Source organism: Oncorhynchus masou, chromosome 29 (assembly GCF_036934945.1).
Source record: "Oncorhynchus masou masou isolate Uvic2021 chromosome 29, UVic_Omas_1.1, whole genome shotgun sequence".
NCBI lineage: Eukaryota > Metazoa > Chordata > Actinopteri > Salmoniformes > Salmonidae > Oncorhynchus > Oncorhynchus masou.
The window spans coordinates 33,257,898-33,284,610 of record NC_088240.1 but is presented as its reverse complement, the minus strand read 5'-3'; the positions used below and the strand labels follow the sequence as shown (position 1 = coordinate 33,284,610).

Genomic DNA, 26,713 nt, shown 5'->3' with positions numbered 1-26,713 from the left:
CACAATGTGTTTTATGCTGTAGAGTTGCACATTTGAAATTAAATATGCTATTTACTCTGCTCTGCATTTTGTTTTGTATTTGATTTGACCTTTTGTTCCTCCTTTCATGTTCCCTTTTGAAAATAACTTGGTAGGTGTACATTTTGTCTAGGGTGTAAAATGTCTTGCCTCTAGTTTACAATTCATGTTCTGTCTGAAATCTCCTCTGTGCCTCCTTAACATTACAAAATAGGATGATAGGTCATAAAGCATACAGAAGAGCACACCTCAGGCAAGGTCCATGCCTTCAACTTCTTTACTCTAGGCCTCGGGGAACTTATGGTACCAGTGTGTAACCAATTAAACCAATTAAGCTTAATTGAACATTATGCTTTGAGAAAGTCTGCCCCTGGCCCAAAGCCTTATGATTTTATCCATATTTATCCATATAATATTTGGATGTTGAATACCTATACTAACTATATCCTTACATTTAAAAAATTTACTCATCAGCCTTGTTGTTAAAAAACAACATCCACAGTGGATGTTGAAAGCAGCTGTATTGATAGGGCTGTGTGTTGGGGAGGTAATAGTTATTCAGGGGTTCATTCAGAGCGTGCATCTCAAATGACACTAGTATTCCCTATATAGTCAACCACTTTTGGCCAAGGGCCCATAAGGCTCTGGTCAAAGGTAGTGAACTATAATGGGAAGAGGATGCCATTTGGGACTGATCCAGAGTGTTTCCACCAGGGTCGCAGTTGGGCCAAACCCCACGTCACTGCTATGCTTAATAATAGTCAGTGATCAATTGGTTCTGCCTCTCCTCCCCTGCTGAGCAGCGTACCGCAGTGCTGGGTACCAGGTGGCCGGTTAACAGCTGACATGATGCCAGGAATGTCTCATGTTTGCACACACACACACACACAGGCATTGACGCCGACGTACACACACACACAGGAGTGCACAGGCACACACACGCACGTTTACACACATGCACAGGCACAGGCACAACACACACACGCAGATAACATCACTCTGCTGGAGACTGTCAACCCTGCTGTGGGAGTCAGTCATGTGTTCACTGAACTGTAGCATGACTGATGATGGCTGTTGATACGAGGCACTAAATGTGCCATTTACAATCCATTTACATCATTCTCTGTTCGGAACGTTTGCCTACATGCCATTTAAAAATGCTTTATAATTACCGGTAGATTTTGTTGCTTATTGGCATTTTCACTGATGGATCAGGAGATTGGTTGGATAGATAACTAATGTAGAACAGATCTGAGGGGAAGAACCACCAGAGACCCCTCTGGAGAGGAGATCAGAAGGCAGCAAATGTGAAATGACTAATGGCCATCTGTGAAACTTGAAACACTGTTGGTGAGTGTCGATGTCATGACTGAATCCACTGTGATATAAAGACTGGTGATGTTCAGCTTTTGTTTTTGTGAGAAAAACAATTGCATTGATGTCGGGCTGCGCACAATTACTGGTCACCTTCCATCCCAGATAATGACCTATTATGAGATAAAGATTCAGCAATTCTACATCTTGTCTTGTCTTGCTCAAACTGATCCCCTCCTATCCTCTGTTTTTGTCTGTATCCACAGGAAGCTAGCTAAGTCCACCCTAGTGCTGGTGCTGGTGTTTGGGGTCCACTACATTGTGTTTGTGGGGATGCCTCACACCTTCCAGGGCCTCAGCTGGGAGGTCAGGATGTACTTCGAGCTCTTCTTCAACTCCTTCCAGGTAACTAACTATCTTTTGAAAATTAGTCATTTGTTACATTTGTTACTTGCCATGTATGATATGAGGTACACATCCCTCAGGTTTATCAAGCTGGCATACTTTTACTTTGTTTTTTGTGTATTACACTTTTGAAGACATTTGAAGACATTTTTATCAACTTCAGGGAGACTTCAATAACTTCAGGGAGAACTTTACTTTTCAACACTCCTTGAACTTTATTCTGTAAACATAATTTCTCACCTGAGGAAAGTGAGGCTGTTTGTGGTCCCACCAACATTCATCACAAATAATCAGGCAATGAAATTATGATTTAGCTTCTTCAACCCTAATTTTATCTATCACCACAGGTCGGTGACACTTAATCGATTCAAAACTCTGCCAGAAGCATTGGGAGAGGATCAATACAGCTGATTGCTGCTGTACTTTCTATATTATCATCTTTCTCCCTGGCTCTCCCTGGCCCTCACTGTCTAGACCTGTATGAGAAATGATGCAGTACCTGGGGGAAAATGAGGAAAATGTGTTTCTACTAGATATACTCCTACTGAGGTGATAGTGAAAGATTACTCTTACTCTATTCTAGTCCTGCATTCCTCTCCCTGAAGAAAGGCCAATCTACTAGGACTGATACAATTGAGGCTGCTTTAGTGTACTCTAGTAGCAACACTTAACACAGTAACCCTGGCCCACAGGTAATGCTAATAATGGGCTCTGAATCATATGATAAGTCCTGTGTGGCTTGGTTGGGTAGAACATGGCGCTTGCAACGCTAGGATTATGGAAGATGGTGTTTACTGTGTTCTGTAGGCCTAGCTCATAATAGTTACTTTAATTACTAATGTGGCAGAATAAGCCACTATATCCTGAAAGTTGAAGCCAAATCGCTAAATTAAATGAGGGAAAAATATTACACATTTTCTTTGTTTCTTGAAGAACACAGTTTGAATTCTACAATAGAACCGGTCCTCAAAGTTGAATGTACATGTAGCTACGAAAGCTGATACAACAGTATCCAATTAAATAAAGTAGGATCCAATTTTTAAAGAAAGCTTTGAAGTTGTATCCCATGAAAATAAGTTGGAACAGGAGTTTGACCTGAACCAGTGAAAGCTACTTTGCTGTGTAGCATTCACTACGAATCATTTGCTCTGTTGAGTTCACTCAGGCTGGTGCGGTTTGACAGGGTCCTCAGGCAGGTGGGGAGATTCCCTTCCCTCCTGCTACTGTCTGTCTGGCCGAGTCTAGCTGAGACCAATAAAGACAGGGAAGGTCCTTCTCCGGACCAAGTGCTAGTGACAGATCAGGTTCACTTGGATCAGCTGCACTCTGTCTGTCATATGGCATATGAATAGGCATATGAATCCTATCAAAACATCTCATGCATTCTTATGGCATTTCAGAAGTCTGTGTTATGTTGAATAGAGAGAGAATAAAGGGGAGAAGGACACTTTTCCCCCCTGGAATACAGTGACTTTTGAAAGTATCCTCTCCCCATGACTTTTCTACATTTTGTTGTGTTACAAAGTGGGATTAAATTGTCATTTTTTGGCAACAATCTACACAAAGTACTCTAATGTGAAAATCGATTAATGAAACACGAATATAGTTTGATTAGATAAGTATTCAACCTCCTGAGTTAAAACATGTTCAAATCACCTTTGGCAGTGATTACAGCTCTTAATCTAACTGGGTAAGTCTCTAGGAACTTTGTAAACCTGGATTGTACAATATTTGCCCATTTGTTCTTTTTAAATTCTTCAAGTTCTGTCAAGTTACTTGTTGATCATTGCTAGACAGCCATTTAAGTCAAAACTGTAACTAGGTAACTCAAGTGTATATTTGGCCTGGTGGTTAAAGTTGTTGTCCTGCTGAAAGGAGGATTTGTCTCCCAATGTCTGTTGGAAAGCAGACTGAACCAGGTATTCCTCTAGGACTTTGCCTGTGCTTAGCTTCTTCTCTTTTTATCCTAAAAAACTCTAGTCCCAATGACAAGCATACCTATAACATAATGCAGCCACAACCATGCTTGAAAGTATGAAGAGTGGTACACAGTTACAGTGCCTTCGGAAAGTATTCAGACCCCTTGACTTTTTCGAAGGTTTTGTTTCGTTACAGTCATGTCGTAAAATGTATTAAATCAGTTTTCTCAACTTCAATCTACACACAATACCACATAATGACAAAGCAATAACTGGTTTTTAGAAATTAAAAACACAAATATCACATTTACATAAGTATTCAAACCCTTTACTCAGTACTTTGTTGAAGCACCTTTGGCAGCAATCAGAGAATGACGTCTTCTTGGGTATGATGCTATAAGCTTGGCACATTTTTATTTTGGGAGTTTCTCCCATTCTTCTCTGCAGATCCTCTCAAGCTCTGTCAGGTTGGATGGGGAGCATCGCTGCAGAGCAATTTTCAAGTCTCTCTAGAGATGTTCGATCGGGTTCAAGTCCAGGCTTTGGCTGGACCACTCAAGGACATTCAGAGACTTGTTCCGAGGCCACTTCTCCGTTGTCTTGGCTGTGTGCTTAGGGTAATGTCCTGTTGGAAAGTGAACCTTTGTCCCAGTCTGAGGTCCTGAGCACTCTGGAGCAGGTTTTCATCTATGTTCTCTCTATACTTTGCTCTGTTCATCTTTCCCTCAATCCTGACTAGTCTCAGAGTTTTTGCTGCTGAAAAAGCGGGCCATAAAATCTTGTTTTTCATTGTCAGAATTTTTCGGTGCCTTTTGTCTAACTCCAAGCGGGCTTTCATGTGCCTTTTACTGAGGATTGGCTTCCGCCTGGCCACTCTACCATAAAGGCCATGATTTGTGGAAGGATCTGACCCTTTTTTCAATTTTGGCATAAAATGACATACTCAAATCTAACTGCTTGCATATTCTTGATACCATTTGAAAGGAAATACTTTGAAGTTTATGGAAATGTGAAATTCATGTTGGAGAATATAACTCATTAGATCTGCTAAAAGTAATAGAAAGAAAATAAACATGCATTTTCTATTTTCTTGTTTGTTCTATCATCTTTGAAATGCAAGGGAAAGGCCATTATATCACTTAGGAGTCTAGAAGCAATTTAGATTGTGGCCACTAGATGGCAGCAGTGTATGTGCAAAGTTTTAGACTGATCCAATGAACCATTGTATTACTGTTCAAAATGTTGTATCAAGTCTGCCCAAATGTGCCCAATTGGTCAATTGATACATTTTCAAGTACATAACTGTGCACTCTCCTCAAACAATAGCATGGGATTTTTTTCACAGTAACAGCTACTGTATATTGGACAGTGCAGTTAGATTAACAATAATTTAAGCTTTCTGCCCATATAAGACATGTCTATGTCCTGGAAAGTTTGCTGTTACTTACAACTGTCATGCTAATCACATTAATGCATGTTAGCTCAACCATCCCAGGCCAGGGACACCCCATCCTGTAGAGATTAAAATCACCTTTGGCAGTGATTACAGCTCGGAATCTTTCTGGGTAAGTCTCTAAGAACTGTATAAACCTGGGTTGTACAATATTTGCCCATTATTCTTTAAAAAATGATTCAAGCTCTGTCAAGTTACTTGTTGATCATTGCTAGACAGCCATTTTCAAGTCTTGCCATAGAATTAAGCCAATTTAAGTCAAACCTGCAACTAGGCCACTCAGGAACATTCAATGCCTTCTTGGTAAATTCACTCGGATCAGCTTTACTCTGTCAGACATGAGAGCCTTCTGTTTTCAGTCAGTTTATCACAGCTGTGCCAGACAGTGTAATAGTGTGTAGGATGCCTTAGTAGTGGCTCACCACCAAGCATTTTCATCTCATTCTACTAATGAAATATTTCAGCTTCAAAACATACTTTTATGCTTTTGTATTGAATGATTTAAGTGGCTCATTATAGAGACACCAAACTGTTGTTTTAACGAGCAATGCTACATCTGGCAGCTTGGTAGCTGCATTATTAGAAATCTCTGGTTAATCCTCATAAGCTGCTCATTGCATCTTAGCCTCCTTGTTATATCTTTAATAGTAGTTCTTCAGGCAAAAGGAAAAACACTTTATTTGACTACAAAGCATGGCTTTCCTCGCACAATGTAGAACTGTCTTATTTGTCTGGTTGTCTTTCTATGGAATTGCCCAGAGGATAAGAGCTGTCCTCCCATTTGTTTTTGTTTCCACGTTTGTTTGTGATGTGTTTTGTAATATCTTTCCCTTCCCTTGTCTCCTGTTAGCAAAGGGCATTCATATTATTCCGGTTTCTACATACATCATAGCTGCATTACCCTGAGGCATTATTCTTCATACAGCATAATATGAAGTGTGGAAACCTCCGTACATTAAAACATTAGTCGTTTAGCAGAAACCCTCATCCAGAGTGACTTACATGAGAAATTAGGGTTACGTGCCTTGCTCAAAGGCACAATGACAGATTTCTCACAAAGTCGGCTCGGGATTTGAATCAGGGACTGGCCCAACACTCTTAACCGCTAAGCTACCTGCCGCCCATTTAATATTGTACGTTTGAGTATGATCCTGTGGTTTATGTAGGACATGGTAGCGAAGTAATTACAATTTATCAGATTAACACTGGAGGGATAAATGAGCAGATGATGATATGCAAGTAGAGATACTGGTGTGCAAAAGAGCAGAAAGTAAATAAAAACAGTATGAGGATGAGGTAGGTAGATTGGGTGGGTTATTTGCAGATGGACTATGTACAGCTGCAGCGATCGGTTAGCTGCTCAGATCGCTGGTGTTTAAAGTTAGTGTGGGAAATATAAGAACAAGTTCTCATTTGCAACTGCAACCTGCTGTCACGCCCTGGTCTTAGTATTTTGTGTTCTCTTTATTATTTTGGTCAGGCCAGGGTGTGACATGGGTTATTTTATGTGGTGTGTTTTGCCTTGGGTTTTTTGTAGGTTATGGGATTGTGGTATAGTAGAGTTGTCTAGGTAAGTCTATGGTTGCCTAGAGTGGTTCTCAATCAGAGGCAGGTGTTTATCGTTGTCTCTGATTGGGAACCATATTTAGACAGCCATATTCTTTGAGTGTTTCGTGGGTGACTGTTCCTGTCTCTGTGTTTGTTTGCACCAGATGGGGCTGTTTCGGGTTTTCATGTTACGTTTATTGTTTTTTGTATTGTTCGTCATTATCTTTATTAAAGATGTATGAAGAAAACCACGCTGCATTTTGGTCCTCCTCTCCTTCGACGGAAGAAAACCGTAACAGAATCACCCACTACAACAGGACAAAGCGGCGTGGTGACAGGCAGCGGCAGCAGGAGCAGCGAAGTATGGAATATACGACTTGGGAGGAAATAGACAGGTGGGCGGTCGACGCAGGGAGAGTGCCGGAGCCCGCCTGGGATTCGCTGGAGCAGTGCGAGGAAGGTTATAGGAGAATGGAGTTGGAGAGACGAGCACGGCGGCGCGGATGGAAGCCCGAGAGTCAGCCCCAAAAATTTCATCGGGTGGGCACAGGGAGAGTGTGGCAGAGTCAGGAGTCAGACCTGTGCCAACTCCCTGTTTATTGTAAGGAGCCAATGAGGAAACCCGAACCAGAGCCGGTGTTGGAGGTGAGCGAAGCAGAGACTGTGAAGGAGTTAATGGTGAAATTGGAGGAGAGAATTAGGAGGGAGTTGCTGTGTTGGTGCATGAGACACAGAATTCGCCCGACGGAGCGTGTGGGGGATTTGATGGCACCTGGGTCAGCTCTCCATACTTGTCCTGAGGTGCGTGCTAGTCGGCTGGTGAAGATTGTGCCAGCCTCACGCACCAGGCCTCCTGTGCACCTCCCTAGCCTTGCACGTCCTGTGCGAGCTCAGCGCCACAGTGCGCCTAGCAGTGCTAACCGTGGCGGGCGTGGTACTGGTCAGGCACCATGTTATGTGGTGGAACGCACGGTGTCCCCAGTATGCGTGCTTAGCCCGGTACGCTACATCTCAGCTCCTCACATCTGCCGGGCTAGTGTGAAGATCCAGCCAGGGTGGTTGGTGCCAGCCCTGCTCTCAAAATCTCCAGTATATCTTCACGGTCCGTTCCATCCAGTGCCACCTCCACACACCAGCCCTCCGGTGGCAGCTCCCCGCACCAGGCTTCCTGTGCGTGTCCTCGGCCCAGTACCACCAGTGCCAGCACCACGCACCAGGCCTACAGTGCGCTTCGCCTGTCCAGCGCTGCCAGAGCCTTCCTCCTCTCCAGCGCTGCCGGAGTCTCCCGCCTGTTCAGCGCTGCCGGAGTCTCCCGCCTGTTCAGCGCTGCCGGAGTCTCCCGCCTGTTCAGCGCTGCCGGAGTCTCCAGCCTGTTCAGCGCTGCCGGAGTCTCCCGCCTGAAAGAGCCGCTAGTCTGCAAGGAGCCGCCAGTCTGCAAGGAGCCGCCAGAGCCGCCAGTCTGCAAGGAGCCGCGAGAGCCGCCAGTCTGCAAGGAGCCGCCAGAGCCGCCAGTCTGCAAGGAGCCACCAGAGCCGCCAGTCTGCATGGAGCCGCCAGATCCGCCTGTCTGCATGGAGCAGCCAGAGCCGCCAGTCTGCATGGAGCAGCCATTCAGCCAGGAACAGCCATTCAGCCAGGATCCGCCATTCAGCCAGGATCTTCCAGATCCGCCAGTCAGCCAGGATCCGCCCCTCAGCCAGGATCCGCCATTCAGCCAGGATCCGCCAGTCAGCCAGGATCTGCCAGAGCCGCCAGTCAGCCTGGATCTGCCTGAGTCATCAACCTGCCTGAGCTTCCTCTCAGTCCTGAGCTTCCTCTCAGTCCTGAGCTTCCTCTCAGTACTGAGCTACCCCTCAGTCCCGAGCTACCCCTCAGTCCCATGCTACCCCTCAGTCCCGAGCTACCCCTCAGTCCCGAGCTACCTCAGTCCCGAGCTGTCCCTCAGTCCGGAGCTGCCCCTCAGTCCAGTAGGGTCTTTGTTAGGGTTACTAGACCTAGGTCGGCGGCGAGGGTCGCCAATCTAAGGACGCGATTCAAGTGGACTAACACTATGTTGGAGTGGGGTCCACTCCGCCACCGTGGACAGACGCCCACCGGGACCCTCCCCTATGGGTTTCGGTGTGCGGCCGGGAGTCTGCACCTTGGGGGGGGGGGATTCTGTCACGCCCTGGTCTTAGTATTTTGTGTTTTCTTTATTATTTTGGTCAGGCCAGGGTGTGACATGGGTTATTTTATGTGGTGTGTTTTGTGGTATAGTAGAGTTGTCTAGGTAAGTCTATGGTTGCCTAGAGTGGTTCTCAATCAGAGGCAGGTGTTTATCGTTGTCTCTGATTGGAAACCATATTTAGACAGCCATATTCTTTGAGTGTTTCGTGGGTGACTGTTCCATTCTCTGTGTTTGTTTGCACCAGATACGGCTGTTTCGGGTTTTCACGTTACGTTTATTGTTTTTTGTATTGTTCGTCATTATCTTTATTAAAGATGTATGAAGAAAACCACGCTGCATTTTGGTCCTCCTCTCCTTCATCGGAAGAAAACCTTAACACCTGCGACCTGGCCAAGATAAAGCAAAGTAGTTTGACACGTACAACAACACAGAGTTACACATGGAAATAACAAACATACAATCAAAAATTATATATACAGCATGTGCAAATGAGGTAGGATAAGAGAGGTAAGGCAATAAATAGGCCATGGTGGCGAAGTAATTACAATATAGCAATGAAACACTGGAATGTTAGAATGTGCAGAAGATGTATGTGCAAGTGTAGATACTGGGGTGCAAAGGAGCAAGATAAATAAATACAGTATGGGGATGAGGTAGATTGGATGGGATAATTTACAGGTGAGCTATGTACAGGTGCAGAGATCTGTCAGCTGCTCTGACAGCTGGTGCTTTAAGCTAGTGAGGGAGGTAAGAGTCTCCAGCTTTAGTGATTTTTGCAGTTCGTTCCAGTCATTGGCAGCAGAGAACTAAGTGTGACAATATTTTAGTTTTACTCATCATTCCGTTTCTCTATTTATCAGCTCAATGTGGTGATGAGATAAAGGAGTGTAAATTACACCATGTGTTCTTTGCAAGTTTAGTGCTCTCTGCTTACTAAGCAAGTCACATGCTTGCCTCAGCTCTGTCTACAGCAAAGCCAACCACTGCAATAGATCTGCAACCTTAACAGAGAGCAAAAGGGTGCTGCTGCTTACACAAAGAAAGCAAGAGTGGAGAAAAGGGCTAGATTTGAAAGAGAGACGGACAGATATAATGGGCTGTGAGATATACCAGAAGGGATGCCGATCAATGCAAGACCTTTTCTTATGATTGATGATTCTTATAAATGATGATTTGAGAAATGAAGGTTGAAATCAACATATGAATCATATCAAAACATCTCATGCATTCTTATGGCATTTCAGAAGTCTGTGTTGTGTTGAATAGAGAGAGAATAAAGGGGAGAAGGGCACTTTTCCCCCCTGGAATACAGTGCCTTTCAAAATGATTCTCTCCCCATGACTTTTCCACATTTTGTTGTGTTACAAAGTGGGATTAAAATGGAATAAATTGTCATTTTTTGTCAACAATCTACACAAAATACTCTGTAATGTGAAAATTGATTAATGAAAAATAGAACACTAATATAGTTTGATTAGATAAATATTCAACCGCCTGAGTCAATACATGTTAAAATCACCTTTGGCAGTGATTACAGCAATCCTTGATTGTACGATAGTTGCCCATTTGTTCTTTTTAAAATTATTCAAGCTCTGTCAAGTTACTTGTTCATCATTGCTAGACAGCCATTTTCAGGTCTTGCCATAGATTTTCAAGATGAGTTTAAGTCAAAAAAATCCTACAATGTGATTTTCTGGATTTTTTTCCCTCGTTTTGTCTGTCATAGTTGAAGTGTACCTATGATGAAAATTACAGGCCTCTCTCATCTTTTTAAGTGGGAGAACTTGCTAATCAGGTAAATTGCTGACTAAATACTTGTTTGCCCCACTGTATGTGTGTGAGGTATATACTTTAGTTTCAAAGTAGATTTGTTTAAGACTACCAATAATCACTCTGATTTAGCCCACTGCAGTAAAACTTTGAATCAATTTAAAATGCAAGCTGTAACACAACAAAATGTGGAAAAAGTCAAGGAGTGGGAATACTTTCTGTAGGCACTGTACATGTCACCAGATTGGCTTTGCGATTTACAGCAGATGCTCTCATCCAGAGCAATTAGGGTTACTGTAAGTGCCTTGTTCAAAGGCACACCAACAGATTTTTTCACCTATTCTGTTCTTAACTGCTAGGTTACCTGCAGCCCCAATGCTATACACTTTCCATTGATTTACAATATGAACATTGAATTGCAAAGCCCCTGCAACCCAGAAATAAACTGATCTTCTTTATGACATTGGTTCTCACATCACACTCTTCTGTCTCTTCCAGGGGTTCTTTGTATCCATCATCTACTGCTACTGCAATGGAGAGGTGAGTGCGGATGATTTTACACTCTGTATATGTTGTGTAACTTCAACATAAGACATCTCTAGGTTGAGAACATCCCTAGAGCGGCTCCTTAGATCTCTGTTCTTTCGAAATATGAGAAACAAGGGCTAAGATTCCCCCCAACCCTTTTCCTCTCTATTTCTTCCCATCTTCCTCCCCAACCACCCCACCTACACCCTCTTTCTCCCCCTCGCCCTCTCCTCATCTCCCCCAAAGGTCCAGGCAGAGATCAAAAAGACGTGGACACGTTGGAACCTGGCGTTTGACTGGAAAGGTCCGGTGGTGTGTGGCAGGTACCGCTACGGCTCGGTGCTCACAGTGCTCAACAACAGCACCATCAGCCAGTCCCAGCTGGCCGGGATTGGCCCTGCCACCCGATCCACCACCCTCTTCTCCAGCCGGGTCTACCGGAGCAACGGACCCCCTACACTCAGCACCCATGCCACCCTGCCTGGCTACGTCATTAGTAACTCAGACCCAGACAGCCTCCACCCCTCCATCCCTGAGGAACCAGAGGAGGACAGTGCCAAGCAGGTGGATGACATCTCTCTGAAGGAGACGCTGCCTGTTCTCAACAGTAGCATGACCGCAGATGATGATGAGGAGACGCTGTAGACAAGGGGAGATACGGGAGGATTTCCTGAATCTTTATAATATATATCTTGGCTGGGAAAAACACCAGGCCTTTGGGATAGGGACCAAAGACTCCTGGCCCTAGACTTGGAACCGCATGTACATTCATAGAGATACAAATGTAGTAGTGCTGTGCAGGTTGACTCATAACCAGCAGTCCCCACGGTTATATCCGCAAGGCGGGTGGGTTTGGGGTCCTTAATTATTGTGTGGATGAAGGGCGGGTAGGTTGCGGGCGGGTTGAATAAAGAGAAAACAATACCTTGAAAAATCCATAAATGTATCATTCTTGTGCAATTTATATCTATAGGCTACATTGAGGGTTTTCTTTCATTATTTTAGGCAATCTGGAATTAGTGCGTAAACCTAAGCTGTAGGTGTGCCACATAACCTACACACAAATCACCAAAAACCTTTGGAAACGAGCAGAGAAAGTTAACTCGATCCACTGAGGCAAAAAGGACAATGTCAGAGTTTTTTAATTCAATAAGAGAAAAGCTGCACAGGGGAGAGTTAAAAATAAAGAGAAGGTGGGGCCAGAGAAGTCATGTTTGGGAAAGATTTGGTGAAGTGGTAAAAGAGGATGATAACAGTGTTGTGTGATGATTGTGAGCCCACTATACGAATTCAACAGTCACAAGATGGGGACTTCAAATAGCTCTATGACACATCAAGGGAATGGTAGCCTACTGTTCAGATGGGTTAAATGGAAAAGGAAATCTGGACACTGACTGTAAGTCTATAACCTCTCACATAGCCTTAATATTAACTCCTGCAGAATTAAGCATTTTTTTGCAGTAAAATGATACAGCAACTGTTTGAATCAGGAACAGGATACATACAGTGGATCTATATGCAGGCAACAGACTCAAACACACAGAAACACTCCACAGTTGAGGGGTAAGACAACAAACAATAAAACACATGTCTCATCTTTGTACAAAATCATGGACTGACTTTTTGTAGCCAATGCATGACATTTTCAAGCAAAAATACAAATGTTTATTGCTTTATCCATGTGATTTTGGGCCAAGGATCCATGTTTTCTGCCAAACACTCCCCAGTTGTTGACAATCAGACATTCCATCCTTTAGGGGAGGTGAGGGCTATGGTCAGTACTAAGGGCTAGAGGATCTGACTGCATCTGTTTGTGCAAAGCATGATTTTTTTTCAAATCCAAAATTACATTTGACTGACTAACAGATGTCTGGATGCCAACAGTATTTTGTTTTCCCCCTTGTCAAGCTGAGTTCTATCCAGTCTAGAAAAATACCTTTAAAAAAAGCACATTTCTCTCAGATTCTGGCTTGTTGTTGGCTTAAGTGATTACAGTCATGTCTCGGTGATATTTGTTGTTCTCTTCTCTGTTAACTTGTGATAAATGTTATTTCACTGCTCCCTGTTCTCGATTCTTTCTGTCTTTTAAAGTTACTTACATTACTGTCACTCATACAGAGAGATTGGTAAATTCACTGTGTATTGTAGACAGCTCTTTTTTTCTACCTCAGGTCTGTATTGTGTATTTACTGTATCGTTCTTTCAGACGAGGGTCTCATCAAATCAAACCTCTATTACTGTGTTTGTACAGACAAGGCTATTCTATTCTATTTCCTGGAAGTCATTTTAGTCGAGCCAAGGTTGATTCCTATATGCATCAATATAGATATGGTTCTCAATTGTACAGTTCCTAAACAAGCCAACATGGTTTAATCGTGTTAGTAAGTGTATATGTGTATGAGCACGTCCATTCAGGGGTGTCAAACTCATTTTCACGCATTCGGTCTCCAACGAGGTCCAGAGGGCTGCACTGATATTTTTTATATTTTTCTAATTTTAAAGTATTTTGAGTTGGTTTATTTTTTATATATTTTTTTTTACTCAAACCACCCAAGGGCCAAATTGAACCCCCTGCTTTAAGCAAACCAAAAGCTATTCTATATTAGTTCCTGTAAAAATATGGCCCTCAATTTAACAGGGTGCCAAGAGAAGCCCAATGGATCAATAATGGTAGTTAGTTTATGGGCACTTACAGGTAAAGTCCTGTTGAGGCCATATCGCCTGACTGTAAAAAATTAGAAAATAACAGGGACTTAGTAAATGGAAAACAAAAGTGTGTTCAACAAGGACAAACTGGAGTGAGCAGATTTTAAGGACGTTTTCACAAGTTAATACTGACGATAGGTATGCCACGTCCACAAAAGTCACATTTTGAACATATGCAGCAAAATATTCCACAAATCCTGAAAAATAGGCTATGATTAGAGTGGTTCACCATGCGCAATTACAGTGGTTGGCGCCACTGGCCCTCCAACTGTGAGTGTAATTGAACCAGCACCTCTAAAATCATGGGGAGTTGTGGTGAAATTAACAATAGTAATGTCCCAGCCAAAACGTTGTGACTAGAGGAACAATGGATGGAATCAATGTTCTCTATAACAGTAGAAGAAGTTTCGCTTGGAATCGATTGCATGGAATTGATCCAAAGGCTAAGCCAAACAGCCTTGGCTTTTGGAAAATTGCATCTCTCTATGGTCTAACCAATAGACTAAATTCATGTCTAAAATGGGAACCATGATGTCGTGTTTTTGGCTATGCTTGATTAAGTGATATGACATGCTATTCTATAAAATCATTTCTCTGTAATTAATATCACCTGATTAAACTAATCAGGTAAATGTAATTAACTAGAAAGTCGGGGCACCATGAAATAATGTTTATAGAGCTGTTATCTTCCGAATAATCTCTTAAAGACCCAGTAATCTTTTACATTAGTAGCAGTCAATATTTAATCCTCACTTATTTAGTCTCATATGAAAGTTGTATATTCTTGGTAATATTCACAAACCCTGGCTAACAAGTTGAATCAGCAATACAAAATTTGGTTTAATTATTTATTTACTAAATACCTAAATAATCACACAGAATTACATCTACACGGAATGGATCATACATTAATTACAAATTATGTCATAAAGGAAAACGGTCCTGACGGACGGAACAGATATGACGGCTGGTTACACAAAGAAAGGGGTTTGGGATTTGAATGAAAGAGCGGGACGACTGAGGAACAAAAAGATTTTGTATCTCCATCGGGCCGTAGGCAGCTATGCTATCATAAATACAGTATCTTATGCATTCTAAATAACCGCCCATTTGAAGAAGGAAAATGCAATAATTATTTACTCTGAGCTGTGCTTCAGTAGATTGGTTGTAGATAGAAGGCCGGGTTGTCCAGCATGGATCTCTTGTCCTCATCATCTTCACGTTGAAATTCGATGCTAATTTAGTTAGATTCTTGTCGTTCAACCAGAGCTCACGCTGAGGTTAGCTTAGTTCTGTTGGTGATCTTGTCCTTTTAACGTGGGGACCGCCGTCCTCTCGTACTTGGAACAGAAAGTTTAATTTTTGTCAACCGGTATATATAGTGGTGAAAGAAGGGCGTGTTTCATAATTTACAACCAATGTCTGTTCACTTAGGCGGGGCCTCTGAGTGAGCAGAGTTTCTCTATGACAAACCGTTCTCTCATTTAAGAAGCGAAAATTACAATTCATATTATCACAAATAGTTTCATATTTAAACATTTAAACTGCACAACAATTCCATGTGAATCTGATAACTAGAATGTGTCGACTTTCCAAGATACAGTTTATGTCATCCTGTAGTAGTAAGTAGTAATGTCTCAGACAACAACTGATCTGAGATCATATTCATTAAGTACCAACGCATATTTTCAACTGGTTGGATTACCAAAATATGGTTCCGTTTCCCACCTTTTGATGTTACCAGACTCTCTATGTTACAAAGACTTTACAAGAGTCAACTCTATAAAGTAGAGAGAGAGAGAAAAGGGGAAAGGTATTTATGAGGGTCATAAACCTCCCCCAACAGTCATGACATGGAATACGTCTGGTTAGGGGACATGAGCAGAACCAGGCCTTTTTACCAAAGTTCTCTTTTGTTCAAAAAAGTATCTGTTTCTTCAAGCATTATGGCAAAAGCCTTCATCGGTAGGGGCAGAGATAAAAAGCTAAATATATGTGTAAAAAAGGAGAGAAAATATGTTTTCACAACATCAAAGAGAAATGCAAATGCCATCAAATTCTGCTTGTCATCATTGGCAAGCAGCACCCGCATCAACACAGCACACATGCAAGATTCACCTCTCTCGATGTCAAGTCTGTTTTGATGGGTTCTGTGCCAATTGCTCTCCTTGGAAAGTGGGGGCTGAGGTACCGACCTCCCATTATTGCATTGATAAGAGATGAAAGAGAGAGAAAGAAAAAGAGGAAGGGATCTACTCTTTGGCAGCAAGGAGCACAGCTCTCTCTTGTGTCAATTAAGAGATTAATTGGTTACCTGTTTGTTCCAGTATACTGCTGTGTATGAAACACTTATGACACAAAGAAGTCACTTAGAGACAAGTGGAGTGCCCAGGACTAGGACACTGACATTCCTATAATTCCTGTACTCTCTTCACCGCAATGACCCATTAGTAGGGAAAGTGTATGAGGTTTAAAGCTTGTTATAGCGACTCTGTGACAAACAACTTTCAGCAGTCAACAATTGTTATGCTCTTTTAAACACCCTCATTAGCACAGGGAAGATAAAAATGATCTCTGGCCCCCTCCCGTGCTCTCAAAGGAGTTTGAAATGTTTCAGCTGCATCGCTGCCCTAAAATGAATACCTCAAGTAACTTTGCAATAACAAGAATGTTTCGATTCACCCTAACCGCAGGGATTCCAGGAATATTTCCAGCAACATTGCAAATTGTTTTAGAGACTGATGGTCCGGGTCTGTTAGCGCTCCAGTCCTCCCTATCATAATTAGTAACAGAGGACATGGAAAGCATGTTATGTCCTGTACAAGTGTGGCTAATGTAAGTACCCTCATTTATGTTCTTCTAACTCCCCTGAATACCTCTGCCAATCCGGCAGCTTGTGATTAACCCGGCAGCTAGTGATGAACTCGACAAGTGCTATTAGTTCTATTGTGAATTTAACAAAACGGTGACCCCCTTGGTTTTCAAATCATATCTTGGGCTGAGGGGAGGACGGCTCATAATAATGGCTGGAAAGGAGCGAATGGAATGGCATCAAACATGGAAAACATGTGTTTTATGTATCTGATACAATTCAACCAATTACGCTCCAGACATTACCACAAGCCCGTCCTCCCCAATTAAGGTGCCACCAACCTCCTGTGCTCAAGAGTTGTATCATGGATAAGGACATTGAAATTGCTGATTACAACATCTTCTGGTGCGATAGACTGAAGGGGGAAGGGTGGCTATACAGTATACACTATGTGACCAAATGTATGTGGACACCTGCTTGTCGAACATCTCATTCCAAAATCATGGGGATTAATATGGAGTTGGTCACCCCTATGCTGCTATAACAGCCTCCACACTTTTGGGAAAGCTTTCCACTAGATGTTGGAACATTGCTGCTGGACTCGCTTCCATTCAGCCACAAGAGCATGAGTGAGGTTGGGCACTGATGTCAGGCGATTAGGCCTTGCTGACACTCGGCATTCCAATTCATCGCAAAGGTGTTCGATGGGGTTGAGGTTTTTACACACTACGTGCTTCAGCACTCGGCGGTCCCATTCTGTGAGCTTGTGTGGTCTAACATTTCGCGGCTGAGCCGTTGTAGCTCCCAGACGTTTTCCATGCTCAAAAACAGCACTTACAGTTGACCTGGGCAGCTCTAGCATGGCAGAAATTTTATGAAGTGACTTGTTGGAAAGGTGACATCCTATGATGGTGCCATGTTGAAAGTCACTGAGCTCTTCAGGAAGGACATTCTACTGTCAATGTTTGTCTATGGAGATTGCATGGCTATGTGCTCGATTTTATACACCTGTCCGCGACGGTTGTGGCTGAAATAGCCGAATCCACTAATTTGAAGGGGTGTCCACATACCTTTGTAAATATATTGTACTTTACATGCTGATATTGTCTTTTGTATTAAGGCATGTACCTGATAGGCCTATCTGCCTTATATGGTTATGATGGTAATCACAATACCAGTGTTATCACAAGTTATGTCACCTGTTATGACATATGACATGGTTATGATCGTGTCATAATGTGTTATAACGCTGGACGTCAAGTAAAGTGTTACCATATTTTAGCTACTGTAAGCCTAAGCAGCCTGTAGCTGTGTAGACATCTTAATTCCCCACAGATGAACATTTTATGAAAGTCAGAGCCAGGGAAAAAACAACAACAAAACATATGATTAAACTTTAAAAGCTTGGTCATGCTTCCTTTAATAGTAGTTATTATAGACACAGGAGGAGACTCAGCGTGAAGATTCAACATGTCGTAATAGAATTTCACCATATAACGGGTAAATTGGTGGCAGCTTTTAAAGGGCTTTTAGCGACGTTTACTGCCTGATAATCTCAGTCACTAAACTATGTCTGTGTTAAGACATTTCACTACATAGTGCACTACTTTTGACCAGAGCCTAATGGGTCCTTGTCAAAAGTAGTGCACTATAGAGGGAATAGGGTGCCATTTGGGACGCACAGCCTCTGCCTCCATGCCGTTTTGCTTTTACCTCTTTAATGTGCAGAGGGGGGCATGCTGAGTGTCTTGCAGGTGGCCCAGAGTCACAAAGGGTTACATCCACTGACAGGATAGGGGGAACTCAGGGTGTCACCAACACTATCTGGCTTCCAGTCGTTTAAAGAGTTGACTTTTACGTTGCTCACTAGGATTGCATAATCAAGCGGAGCCGAGCATGTTGACTTGACCCGTTAGCTGAGGTTCAACAACCCTGGAGTGAATTTGTATTCCATCTTAAAGGTATCAAAGGTCAATCAGGAGAGATGTGGATTGATATAATTTATCCTTAAATCATATCTAATCCCTTTTAAGATTTTTTCTGCTTGATGTTTTCTTAGACCCCTTTTCCGTCTGTTTGACCAGAAACAAAAGCCTGCTTATTCCAAATTTTTAGGGTGGAAAATGGTTGAAAATGTCTATACTGTATGCCTTCATTTCTCTAGAAAATATAAACTCTTACCTTTCATTTGACAAGAAATCTGATGTGCTCCTATGAACTTCACATGTTAGTGCTCATGGGTCCTTTTACACGGAAATGCTCCAATACAATTTACAAAAATTGTGATAAATGCATTTAAAATACCACTTTCTGTTCTATGAAACTAGTGTAGTGTAGAAATTCCATACAATTACTATATATTTCTTCTCCTTAAACAATGGACATAAGGACAAAATACACTCCCCTGCGTATTTATTTGGACAGTGAAGGTAAAACATTTAATTTGGCTGAATACTCAAACATTTTAAATTTGAGATCAAAGGGTTTATATGAGGCGACAGTACAGAATGTCACCTTTTTTAAAGGTATTTTCATATTTTAATGTTTAGAAATGAAAGCACTTCACAAGTATTTAGTTCCCCCATTTGAAAGTATCATAAGTATTCTTTTTAAATTTACTTATAGAGTATTAGATGTAGTCACGTTCACAACTTGGTCCTATATTCCAAACACGCAATGGCTACATCAAGTTTGTGGCTCTACAAACTTGTTAGATTCATTTGCAGTTTGTTTTGGCTGTGTTTCAGATAATCATTAATGAATCATGAATGATGATGAGTGAAAATGCTAACCTCCCAGTTATTTGTAATGGTGAGAGGTTAGCATGTTGTTTAGGCATTTTTATTTATTTTTATTTTTATTTTATTTCACCTTTATTTAACTAGGTAGGCTAGTTGAGAACAAGTTCTCATTTACAACTGCGACCTGGCCAAGATAAACCATAGCAGTGTGAACAGACAACAACACAGAGTTACACATGGAGGAAACAATAAACAAGTCAATAACACAGTAGAAAAAAGAAAAAAAGAGTCTATATACATTGTGTGCAAAAGGCATGAGGAGGTAGCCGAATAATTACAATTTTGCAGATTAACACTAGAGTGATGAAATCAGATGTCATGTGCAGGTAGAGATACTGGTGTGCAAAAGAGCAGAAAAGTAAATAAATAAAAACAGTATGGGGATGAGGTAGGTAAATTGTATGGGCTATTTAGCGATGGACTATGTACAGCTGCAGCGATCGGTTAGCTGCTCAGATAGCAGATGTTTAAAGTTGGTGAGGGAGATAAAGGTCTCCAACTTCAGCGATTTTTGCAAATGGCATCCAGGGCACAGCTGGGAGCTGAGGGGGTTGGTAAGCAGGCGGCAACAGTGAGAGACTTATTTCTGGAGAGAGTAATCTTTCAAATTAGTAGTTCGATCTGTTTGGGTATGGACCTGGAAAGTATGACATTACTTTGCAGGTTATCTCTGCAGTAGACTGCATCTCCTCCCCCTTTGGCAGTTCTATCTTGACGAAAAATGTTATAGTTTGGTATGGAAATCTCAGAATTTTTGGTGGCCTTCCTAAGCCAGGATTCAGACACGGCAAGCATCATCTTTGTACATCTGCAACTTTCTCATTCATCATTATCCACAATTCATTCAGGATTATCCATAATCATGGTAGCATCCACATGAATGTAGCAGTGATCAAAAACATATTATGTTCTTATTTACAATAAAAATTATTCCAAAATGACACAATACATTTACATTAATTTCTATTGGGCACAACATAACGTGAAACACAACAAAACAAACTACAAATGCATCCAACAAGTTTGTAGAGTCACAAGCTTGATGTAGTATGAATATGGAACCAAATTCTAAACTTTTAACGAAATGTAATAGAATAGTAGTTAATTTGTCCAAATACTTAAGACACATTCAAATGGGGGGAGTAGACACATAGTGTGCATTCATTTCTAAATGGTAAAACAGATATGTATGAAAATACCGTCAAACAAAACATGATGTTTTCTAATGTCGACTCACATACCACATTTAATCTGAAATTCAAATTGGTGGAGTATAGAACTAAATGAATAGTCCAAATAAATATGTAGGGAACTGTATGTTTGTGATTAGAGAAGCACTCTACCACGCTCACAATAGCAATCATAATATCCTCTCACATCACACAATCATTAATCAAGTGTGTTTAGTTTCGCATCCCCATCTAGGCTACTTGTTAACATGGAACATATTACACACATCAAAACACAATGCCATTCATGGATGTTTTCATCTCAATTAACATGTATTGAAAAAAATCGGAAAAGCCATGCTAACTCAAATGGACATGCCTGCCATCTAAAAACAGACTATGCCATTAATTAGCTGTTTCTTGGAAACAGAAAAACAACTGTGCTGACGTAAGGTAAGATGATCATGACGATAAATCCATAATGGACCTCATCTCCATTTCCCACGCTGACAACAACAGCCACTTATAGAGGCCTCAGAAAGTCATACAGAGCAGGGAGCAAAGAGCAGAAGATATTAAAGTATATCAATTAAGTCTCAGACACACAGAGAGGTAAACAAGGCTGGAGATGGAACAGTGATAGAAAGGCAAAGTGTGGCAGCAGGAGTCAGGAGGAGTTAGAGCAACAAATTAAATGAGTGGGCCCCAAATGGCACCCAGTATAGTTCACTACTTTTGACCAGAGCCCCTATGGTCCCTGGACATAGTGTTACACTATAAAGGGAATAGGATGCCATTTGGGACGTAGACCATTTCGTGATGTCTGTGATAGGATAGTATAGGATGAACTTTATTTTCATCCTATATGGGGAAATTGTCTTGAATGGGGAAAATGTCTTGAACACACAGTACTACTGTATACAGTATAGAAACTGTACATTACACATTCATAATACATGCATTGCATGTTACCCTTATCATCATACCCTTCTCATTTAGCCACATACATAAAACTTTGCATATTCCCTTATTCTGTCAGAGGCGTACTAACACAGCTCAGCTTTACTGATTGCTGTTTAGGTATTTGATGGACATGGGAATGAAGGAGCGCGTATACCTGTTCAACTTACATGTGGGGACTGTCTGAGGGGAGGAGGGACCCTTTAGCGTCTGTCTGAGGGGAGGAGGGACCCTATAGCGTCTGTCTGAGGGGAGGAATGACCCTATACCGTCTGTCTGAGGGGAGGAATGACCCTAGACCATCTGTCTGAAGGGAGGAATGACCCTATAGTGTCTGTCTGAGGGGAGGAATGACCCTATACCGTCTGTCTGAGGGGAGGAATGACCCTATACCGTCTGTCTGAGGGGAGGAATGACCCTATAGCGTCTGTCTGAGGGGAGGAGGGACCCTATAGCGTCTGTCTGAGGGGAGGAGGGACCCTATAGCGTCTGTCTGAGGGGAGGAATGACCCTATACCGTCTGTCTGAAGGGAGGAGGGACCCTATAGCGTCTGTCTGAAGGGAGGAATGACCCTACAGCGTCTGTCTGAAGGGAGGAATGACCCTATACCGTCTGTCTGAAGGGAGGAGGGACCCTATAGCGTCTGTCTGAAGGGAGGAATGACCCTATACCGTCTGTCTGAAGGGAGGAATGACCCTATACCGTCTGTCTGAAGGGAGGAGGGACCCTATAGCGTCTGTCTGAAGGGAGGAATGACCCTACAGCGTCTGTCTGAAGGGAGGAATGACCCTATAGCGTCTGTCTGAAGGGAGGAATGACCCTATAGCGTCTGTCTGAAGGGAGGAATGACCCTATAGCGTCTGTCTGAAGGGAGGAATGACCCTACAGCGTCTGTCTGAAGGGAGGAATGACCCTACAGCGTCTGTCTGAAGGGAGGAATGACCCTATAGTGTCTGTCTGAAGGTAGGAATGACCATATAGTGATCTGAAATCATTTTCTGCTTCTGATAACGGTTTGTTCAAAAATAGTCTGCAGGGATGAATGTTGCCTCACACTCATGACCTTCATGGCAGTTTGTATCAGGTGAGCAATTTTGGATTTCAGTTGGACTGATTTGTTGCCAAACCAGACTGTGATGCCGTGTCTCAGGACAATCTCTATGACCACATGGTAGAACAGGAGCATTATTTTCTGGTCAACTACAAAACCCTGAGTCTCTGTAGGAAATAGAGGTGTTTTGGACTCTGCAGCAGCCACTCTCTACTTGGACCCTCCAGCTCAGCACATTGTCCATGTGTACACCCAGGTACTTATATGAACTAACCTGTGCTATGTTGGCATTGTGGACAGCCACAGGCTTGTGGTCGCCGACAGATTTGAGGTCAAACACCATATCCTCCGTTTTCTTTACATTAAGGATAAGATGGTGCTCTTCACACCCCTTGACAAACCTTTTGAATCTATGCCCTGTACACAGTAGTATCCGCATCTTACAGCTCATCCATCTTACATACAGCAGACCAAGAATGGTGGTGTCATCACAAAACCTGACAATATAGTTATCAGGATTACTGCTCGTGCATAAGATGGGTGAACTCAAACAACCCTGCGGGGCCCCTGTGCAATTGTCTCTAGACTCAGAGAGGGTACTGTTAACTCTAACCTGCTGAGTAGGCTAGTCAGGAACGAGTGGTACCACTTTACGTTATAGGGGTTAACGTCCATCTGCTTTAACTGGCTGAGTAGGACATGTGGCTGTATTGTGCTAAACACGGAACTGGAATCAATATATAACAGTCTAGCACAGGCCTTGTGATTTTCCAATGACAATAAGGTGCAACATTGTAAATAGTGTTGATTGCATCATGAGTTCCACGACTTTGCTTATAACCAAAGTCTCTAAAACAGGGTTCACATCTGAACGGAGCTCACTCACCATGATATTTTCAAAACACTTAATTACGATGAGGGTCAGGGCAACAGGTTTATAGTTATTACTTTATTGTGGACAAGGCTTTTTGAGGACTGGAGTGATAATGGCCTTTTTTCCACAGAGATGGGACAGCATGGGAGTCTACACACCTCTGAAAGAAAGGGCACCAAGCCAGAGTCAGATCCACTGCACATGTTTTTAGAAGAAAAGCAGAGAGACCATCAGGACCTGTTTCCTTATTAATACAGGTGTGCTTGAAGACTGTAGTGACAACTATAGAGTCCTATGAACACAACCATCAATAACAATGGAGTCAATCACATTATCACACTCAACAGAGAAGTCAGGTACATCAAATATTGAGAAAAAACATAGAATTAATTGTCTTTGGTCAGCTCATCTGGTGTGTGCAAGGATTATTTTTGCAGGTTTCGTGCTGGTAATTGTTCTCATCGACTCCCACAGTTCTTTGGAATTCATTGTAAGGAACTATTTTCCCATTGGTTCCTTGTCTTCCTGAGCTTTTGGTTGAGCTCCTTTTCGTCCTTGTTTTTCCATGCGTGCCTGGTGATGTATGGTTTGTTGTTTGGGAATGACCATTACTGTCTTTGGGGTATCACAGAGCCAACACAGAAATGTATAAAGACTGTGACAATCTGTGTTGACTTGTACACATCTAACTCGTGACAAATGTCGCAATCTCTAAACAAACAACATCCCTTAAGTGATTCTATGCTTTCCACACATTCCCAGATTTCACAAGTGGTTTACTGCTCGAGAGCTGAACGGTAGATGGGAATGAGCTGGACAGTGTTGTGATCAGAGTTAGACAGGGATGGTTTGGCTCAAGCTGTGTATGCATTTTTAACATTTCCGTAACATTTATCAAGAATTCTGTTATTTCGAGTGTCACATTTAACATATTGTTCATACCCAGGTAGTGACATTTCCAGTTTGCAATTATTGAAGTCCCCCAAAATGAAAATAGAGGCTGCTGTGGTGCGTTGTAGTTTTTGATGGACACAGTCAGCCACTTGGGCTGCCGTAAACAGAGCAGATAAGAATGTTCCCAAATTCAGATTCTATTTACAATACGCAAGACTCTGGTATTGTATATTGTCTACACCCCTTGTTGTTGATATACACACAGATACTGTCCCTTCTGCTCTTTCGTGACGCATCACTACTATCCAAGCAGACATGCGTAAACCCCTCTACTTTAATAAGAGAGTCAGGGATGTCTTGATGTAACCAAGTCTCAGTAAATGTCATGATGCAGGACTCACTGTACTCAGAGCATGCTCGGGTGTTGAGTCGGAGCTCATTTTACTCTTCAGAGAACGTGTGTTGCATAGGATCACTGACGGTAGAGGTGGCCTGCTGCTCCTTCACTGGAGCCACTGTCTGACTTCCCCCTTGGGTTCCTGTATGAGTGCCGATCGAGGATCATATTTGCTGACTTTTTCCACATTTTGTTACGTTACAGCTTTATTCTAAAATATATTAAATTAATTTCACCCTCATCAATCTACACACAATGTCCCATAATAATAAAGCATAAACAGGTTTAGAAATATTTAGAAATGTATAAAAAATAAAAATAGAAATATCACACTTACCTAAGTATTCAGACCCTTTACTCAGTAGGTTTTGCTTGGGTATGACACTACAAGCTTGGCACACCTGCATTTGGGAGGTTTCTCCCATTTTTCTCTGCAGATCCTCTCAAGCTCTGTCAGGTTGGATGGGGAGCGTTGCTGCACAGCTCTTTTCAGGTCTCTCCAGAGATGTTAGATCGGGTTAAAGTCCGGGCTCTGGCTGGGTCACTCAAGAACATTCAGAGACTTGTCCCGAAGCCAGTCCTGCGTTGTCTTGGATGTGTGGTTAGGGTCATTGTCCTGTTGGATTGTGAACCTTCACCCCAGTCTGAGGTCCTGACCACTCTGGAGCAGATTTTCATCAAGGATCCCTCTGTACTTTGGTCCATTCATCTCTGCCTGGATCCTGACTAGTCTCCCAGTCCCTGCCACTGAAAAACATCCCCACAGCATGATGCTGCCACCACCATGCTTCACCGTAGGGATGTTGCCAGGTTTACTCCAGATGTGACGCTTGGCATTCAGGCCAAAGAGTTCAATCTTGGTGTCATCAGACCAGAGAATCTAGTTTCTCATGGTCTGAGTCTGTAGTTGCTTTTTGGCAAACTCCAAGCGGGCTGTCATGTGTCTTTTACTGAGGAGTGGCTTCTGTCTGGCCCCTCTCCCATAAAGGCCTGATTGGTGGAGTGCTGCAGAGTTGGTTGTCCTGCTGGAAGGTTCTCCCATCTCCACAGAGGAACTCTAGAGCGTTGTCAGAGTGACCATTGGGTTCTTGGTCACCTCACTGACCAATGCCCTTCTCCCCCGATTGCTGAGTTTGGCTGGGCGGCCAGCTCTAGGAAGAGTTTTGGTAGTTCCAAACTTCTTCCATTTAAGAATTATGTAGGCCACTGTGTTCTTAGGGACCTTCAGTGCTGAAGAAATGTTTTGGTATCCTTCCCCAGATCTGTGCCTCAACACAATCCTGTCTCGGAGCTCTACGTACAATTCCTTCGACCTCATGGCTTGGTTTTTGCTCTGACATGCACTGTCAACTGTGGGACCTTATATGGACAGGTGTGTGCCTTTCCAAATCATGTCCAATCAATTGGATTTACCACAGGTGGACTCCAAGCAAGTTGTAGAAACATCTTAAGGATGATCAATTGAAACAAGATGCAATTGAGGTCAATTTAAAGTATCATAGCAAAGGGTCTGAATAGTTATGTAAATGAGGTATTTCTGTTTTTTAATTTGAATACATTTGCAATAATGTATAAAACCTGTTTCGCTTTGTCGTTATGGGGTATTGTGTGTTGATTGCTGAATTATTATGTTATTTTATATACTGTAGAATATGGCTGTAACCTAACAAAATGTGGGAAAAGTAAAGGAGTCTGAATACTTTCCGGAGCCACTGTATGCATTTAGAAATTAATCCTGAATAACTTCTGTAAACTCATACAGGAACCCAAGCATCCTATCCTCCAGTAAACTGGATACCTGAGGTTCATGGAAATCTGTGGTTCCGGAATACAATCAGAGACCATTTTCTTACAGTTTGGAAAACACTAAGACTGCGTTGACGAATCACATCAGATCTTTTCACATCAGATCTTTTTTTAGAGAAA

At 42.4% G+C, this 26,713-nt stretch overlaps 1 protein-coding gene across 1 annotated transcript in view; it reads left to right on the top strand.

Moving 5' to 3' along the window:
* LOC135519574 (parathyroid hormone 2 receptor-like) overlaps window positions 1-11,942 on the top strand; it is a 116,666-nt gene extending 104,724 nt beyond the window's left edge. Inside the window, exons 11-13 of the mRNA XM_064944809.1 lie at window positions 1,599-1,737; window positions 11,093-11,134; window positions 11,369-11,942. Coding sequence (XP_064800881.1) covers window positions 1,599-1,737; window positions 11,093-11,134; window positions 11,369-11,767 — 580 coding nt within the window. The 3' untranslated portion in view covers window positions 11,768-11,942. The remainder of the gene's footprint in view (window positions 1-1,598; window positions 1,738-11,092; window positions 11,135-11,368) is intronic.
* Window positions 11,943-26,713: the final 14,771 nt, after the last annotated feature.